The sequence below is a fragment of the Elephantulus edwardii genome, unplaced genomic scaffold (genome assembly GCF_000299155.1).
Source record: "Elephantulus edwardii isolate Elephantulus edwardi_28Jun2011 unplaced genomic scaffold, EleEdw1.0 scaffold00159, whole genome shotgun sequence".
NCBI classification, from domain to species: Eukaryota; Metazoa; Chordata; class Mammalia; order Macroscelidea; family Macroscelididae; genus Elephantulus; species Elephantulus edwardii.
Genome location: NW_006399909.1, coordinates 4,200,404 through 4,206,796, shown reverse-complemented (window position 1 = coordinate 4,206,796; position 6,393 = coordinate 4,200,404). Strand labels below are relative to the sequence as shown.

The 6,393-nt window shown below is 35.6% G+C and overlaps 1 protein-coding gene across 1 annotated transcript in view; it reads right to left on the bottom strand.

Moving 5' to 3' along the window:
- CDH12 (cadherin 12, type 2 (N-cadherin 2)) overlaps positions 1-6,393 on the bottom strand; it is an 851,782-nt gene that overhangs the window by 9,754 nt on the left and 835,635 nt on the right. Inside the window, exon 10 of the mRNA XM_006895122.1 lies at positions 4,091-4,208. Within this exon, the coding sequence (XP_006895184.1) occupies positions 4,091-4,208 (118 nt within the window). The remainder of the gene's footprint in view (positions 1-4,090; positions 4,209-6,393) is intronic.

The window sequence follows — 6,393 nt, the reverse complement described above, 5'->3', positions numbered from 1 at the left end:
ACACTTCTCCTCATAAAGTCCAGCTTCTCATATAATTTGCTCAGTATACAGATTGAATAGATATATAGAGAGAATACATGAAGGGTTCCCTTGCTCAGTTCTCAAAACAGCCCCCTGATCCAGGTATATGTTCCATATAAGCATAATCAAGTGCTATGAAATTCCCATATCTCAATGTCAGTCACAAGAACATGTCATGATCCACACAGCTATGTTGGGTGTGAGCTGATTATTTCTGATTTCATAAACTCAGCTGTAAGTGGGAAGCCTTTTGTGTAGGCAAACAGGATCTGGTGGGCAGGCCTTTTGTATTTAAAAGTCAGTTGGGCCCTCAGGCCTGGTATAAATTGCGTTTGAAGAGAACATTGTTCTAAGTGGTGCAGCACTTGTCTCAGTTTGCTGTATTGAGATTACTTCAGGTTGCTGTTATATTGAAATCTGTGCCCCTGGTGTGTCAAATGTCCTAAGGGTTCCCACCGCAGACAGATATTGGAGGAGTTCCCTGATCAAGAGAGACTAGGGAGCAGAATGGGCCAGTTACTTCCTAAAAATAAACTTTTGAAAAGCCTATGAACACAAAACAAAAAGGATAGCTGTAGTAGCTAAATGGTAGAGCCCAGACTGGAAGTCAGTTGAAAGGAGGAAAATCAGTAACAAACATCATTTAATAATTGGAACATGGAATGTTCATAGCTTGAATGTTGAAAAACTGGAAATTATTAAAAATGACATGTGACACATTAATATTGACATACTAGGCATTAGTGAGATGCGATGGACCATCTTTGGCCACTTTGAATCAGATAATCATATGGTATAAAAATGATGCTATATAGGAAATCAAAATGTATGACCAGTCTTGGGCCATAATCAGGTCATTGAGATATTTTAATTTATTGTTGTAAAAATTGTATAAATCCATCTCAATCAAAGTTTCATTGTTTGCACTTACTATTATTAACCTATTCAGTTTGTCTTCCTCAATGGCTTTTCCCAATATGATTTTTCCAGCATTATTTGAATATGGATAATTGACTCATATGGACTGGAGAGACTAGGCAAATGGGGTGTGTTGGCTATTACACCAAAGGATTTATTACCTATCAGCACACAAGAGGATTGGCTACCCTCAACAATTTATAAGATTTCACTTTCTCCAGGATAGACCTGTTTGTAGGTCTTGGTAGTCCAAAGTATGTTCAATACTCTTCTCCAGCACCAAACTCAAAGGCATCAATTTCTTTTCTGTCATCCTTAATCACTGTCTATTGGTCTGATGCATAACAAGTAGTTGAGAAGACCATGGTCTGGATCAGTTTACTTTAGTCTCTAGACTGATATCATTGCTTTTTTTTAGTACTGTTGAGAGGTCCCTGGCTGCAGATTTTCCTAAAGAAATTTGTCTTTATTTTCTTAATACTAGGGAGTACGCCAGAGATGCATCCTCTCTCCATACTTTTTCAACCTGTATGCAAAACAGATTATCCGGGAGGCTGGGCTTTATGAGAAGAAATGTGGGGTCAAGATTAGTGGACAATTTATCAACAATCTGCGTTATGCAGATGACACAACCCTGCTTGCTGAAACTGAGGAGGACCTGAAGCAAGTGTTGCAGAGGGTCAAGGACAGCAGCCTCCAATATGGATTGAGGCTCAATGTCAAGAAGACAAAGATTCTCACCACTGGACCAATTGGCAGCATCTGGATAGATGGTGAAGAGATTGAGATTGTTCACAGTTTTAGTTTGTTTAGCTCCACAGTTACACAGGAAAGTCTGCTGTTAGGGACCTCTCCAAAGTACTGAAGAGCAATGGTGTCTCTCTGGAGACTAAGGTGCATTTGATACAGGCCATGGTCTTTGCAATCACTTGTTATGCATCAAAGAGTTGGACAATGACCAAGGAGGACAGAAGGAGAATTGATGCCTTTGAGCTTTGGTGCTGGAGAAGAGTATTAGGGGTACGTACCATGGACTGCTAGGAAAACAAACATATTCATCCTGGAAAGGTTTAAACCAGGTGGATCCTTGAGGGCAAGGATTCTGAGTCTCCGTCTAACATACTTTGGACATATTGTGAGGAGAGACCGGTCCTTGGAGAAGGACATCATGCTTGGGAGGGTGGAGGGACAGCGCAGGAGAGGAAGGCCCTCTAAGAGGTGGATTTATTCAGTGACTGGAGTAATTGGGATGGGAGTGTCAGAGACAGTGAAGTTGGCACAGGACACAGCAGAGTTTAGGGCTGTTGTACATAGGGTCACTATGAGTCGCAAGCAACTCAACAACACATAACAACAACAACAACAACAACAACAACAGTGCCAGGAAGGTTTATTGTGGATCTGAGGAACATGAAATTGTTAACAGAGTCTATGGTTTATCCATCTCTCAAGATGTTGCCAATTGTCCTGATTATAATTCTTGTTTTCTTTATTTTGGCCTTCAATCTCTATTGAAGACAGTAATCCTTTACCTTCTGCAGCAAATGATGCAAGCACTCTTCAGTTTCATTGAGCAAGGCATCAGCTGCATAGTGAAGACTATCAATGAGTTTTCTTCTCATCCTGATGGCACATTCCGCTTCATACGATTCAGCCTCCTGATTTATCTGTTTCTCATGCAGATTGAAATGTATGAAGAAAGGACACATGCCCAATGCACTCTTTCCTTGATTTCGAACCATTCAATGTTATCTTGCTTGTTCATACCAAGATATAGTTAGTAGATGCTGTTGAGTATGACTCATAGTGACCCCATGAAGAGCCAATTCTGTGCCATCCTCACCATCTCTGACACACTTGAACTGAAGTCACCGTGTCAGACCATCTTCAGTCTCTTTCTGTCCTTCATGGCCCTTCTACCTTTTCAAGTATGACATTCATTCCCAAGGAATACATTTGCCCAGCTACAGGTCCAAAGTATGAAAGGTGAAACTTCACAATCTTTGTTTCCAAAGAGCACATTCTAGTAGGACATAGTATATTTTGTATTTTTAATCAAAGTCATAGTGGCAAAATAATCACGTTTATAACTATTCAATTGATAAACTCCAATTTTTTCTGCTATTACTCTTCGTAAACAACATGCCTCTGTAAACTATATGAACTTTGATAAATGATGACAGTTTATAGAAAGGCTTCGGGCCTTTTGTTCATAGGGTCACTATGGCTTGTGCTTGACTCAATGGTAACCAATAACAGCATTACTTAAAATATAGAAATTGAAACAAAGATTGTGAAAACTAATAAGTATACTTAAACAAATGTCTTTTATAGTAGCATATAAACCACTAATAACAAAAATAATAGTTCTTTTTGGGCTTTTTTGGCTTTGTTTTTAATGATGATAATAGTAGTAATTAAATGAGGCAAATATTGTTGTTTTCTGTTGTTGAGATACCTGACCCTCTAGGAGTCTTTCAAAAGCAGTAAATCTCATGGGAGGAGATCAAACATATATGTCCCAATGAGCAGCTGGTGAATTTAAACTGCATACCTTTGAAATTGCAGTGCAGCTTCTTACCAATAGGTCAAAGAAACAATAGTAAATAAAATAATCTTTCAATAAAAGCATTTTAGGCTTACATTAAGAGTCTGGTGAAATACTCAGGTTTTAATGAGTTAGTCCAATTTTAGATTTGAAAAGAATAGTATTTAGGGAACAATCTATTTGGAATACAAACTTGTATTAGTGTAATGTCACAGCACATATTATTAATATAGCAGTTATTATTCATGTAAAACAGCTATCTAAATCTAAATCAGTTTACTATTCGTAAGCAAAGGCAATGTACAAGTGGTGTTAATAATAAATAGAACAAGTGAAGAACTCACAGATTCACAGTCTTCTGTATGTTAAACTCAATAGGGAATTCTCCATATTGTAAATAAAGAGGACTGCTATCATTAAACATAGTCCACATAGGCAAAATATTTAATTAATGTAAATTAATAAACTGCAGAAAACAAAAATTTTCTAACATAACTTTCCATAGTTAATATACTTAAGTGTTTTCAGGAAAAACAATTCTACTTTTGTGTCCTTTTACAAAGCTATATGAAAAAAGATGAATTTTTATGTATTTAAACTTACTTCTGAAGTCACGAACAGTAAAATTTGGTTTGATAGAAGCTTCTGGTGCTAATCTGAAGGATAATTGCTGCCCAGCAGGTGAAAGATCTCGGTCTGCAGCACTGACTATCTGAATTATCTGAAACACAGTTAAGATTAAACTTGAAGACAGTTACACATTTCAAAGGTAGCTTTGTACACCAGGTTAATAAGTCCCTTTAATGCAGTGCCCAAGTAGAAATTACTCTTTTAGGATTTATGTCAGTGGGCCATTTATCAACAAACACTTTTTATTTCCCTCACATCAGACAGGTAAAGTGCTGACATAACAAATTGTAAAGGAGGTACATACATACAAAAGCATGAACACCCAATTATCAGAACCAAAAAAGGATTGAACGAATACCTTTTATAAACAAATCTCAATGCCTTTATAAGGAAGATTACAAAGAAATTGTTCATTTGGAAACAGTATCTGTCTAAACAAAAAGTTTAACAAGTTGAACTTATCATTGATAAGCAAACTGAAACTTAAAACTAAAATTGATTTGTTTACATTTACAATTAGATTAAATATTTCTTTTTTAGTATGAACAGGAGTATGTTTGCTGAAAATAAAATCTGTGATTACTTAAAAACATCACACTATGGAAATGTAAATATATCTCTGATAGTTTTATTTTTATAATAAGCGATAATAACAAACAAGTGACGAGTATATGTTTTTATTGTTGTGTTTGCTATAGGATAACAAATATATAGTTAATTACATATAAGGTTATTGAGTAGCAAAAATATATTCATTTAGTTTTTGTTTAAAAAACCTAAAGATTGTCAACACAATTCCAAATTTCTCCCTAAATTGTGTCCATTCCTTATATATCTCATAGAAAAATTTCTAGTGCTTTATTATAATTTTCTCTAACAGAATTTGTAGAAAGTACTTAAAGACCTTGGATTTCAAGATTCAGTGTGAAAAGTATACACTAGGCTTTCTCACATCGATTAAACATGTGATTCATCTATTCTTTTTGTTCTGATTCGACAGTTGAAATGCAATCTTATGTTTATTCAATACAATACTTTCCTATATAGCTTCATATAAAGAAGAAAAACAAATTAAGTACCTATTACCAAGATTTTGAGTATTTAAGGCTGTACTCATAAGTTGTAATTTAGCAAAAAGGTCTGCTGGTGTCTCAGTTTCTTTTATTGCTGTGAATAGTTGCATAGGGTTTATTGCATTGTCCTAGGTGAAGTTTTAATTATCCAACATTTATCCAATACTAGCTATTGTCCACATATAAAACATTTATATCACTCTATTTCACCAGAACATTTTTTGTAAAGCATTTGAGGAATAACATATGATCATCAAGGTAATGGGGTGTGTGTGTGTGTGTGTGTGTGTGTGTGTCTGTGTGTGTTGGGGGGTTGATGCGCATGCATGCATATGTAATTATTTTGATCGGCCATCATTATTTTCTAAAAACATTTATTAACGAAAACTGTGAAGAACACATATTTTTAAAAAATATTGTAGAATGCCAGCTGGAATTGTAACTGGATGATCACTACCTCAGCTAGTCAGATCTTATGTAGGAATTTATTACATTTGTATAACACCATTTTTCTCTCTTTTTTTTCTCTCTTGGAAGAGAGATATGTTGTTAACTAGATAGGAGGGTATATTGAGCATTAGCTAAATAGACAGAAACACATTCAAGAAAATAGAGTGTTCTGTGAAGTTCTTAGACCAGGGATAGAAAGGTCAGGATAAAAAAAAAGTAGAAAATGTTCATGAACCACGTTTATGGTAAAATCATGAGTTATTTTCTCTAGATAAAAAAACACTTGCGTGTAAACAGGCACTAATAGCAAAAAGCCCATACAGTAAGTATTTGAAGAAAAGTGCCCAAATATTTAAGAGACTCTTCATCACTTTTCATAAGTACAAAGAAACTCTGGTCACCTAGAGGTAGAAACATCAAATTTATCTCCAGTAGCTTCTAATTTTCCTAACTCTTAATATACTGGAAAATCACATAAATATCAAAGAGCTCTCAACTCAAATTCAATGTCATTAAGTTGGAACTGATATAGCTGCCTTTCTGGTGGGCTGTCGAGAAGCTATAAACTGCACAGAAGGAGATTGTTTCTCTTTCTCCAAGAGTTGCTGCTGGATTTGAATCAGCAGAGAGATGCCTCCTTTGTGTTAGCAATGTAATTTCCTTGATATGCATCAGAGAGTCAGACAATGACTAGGGAGGATAGAAGGAGAATTGATGCATTTGAGCTGTGGTGCTGGAGGAGATTATTTTTTT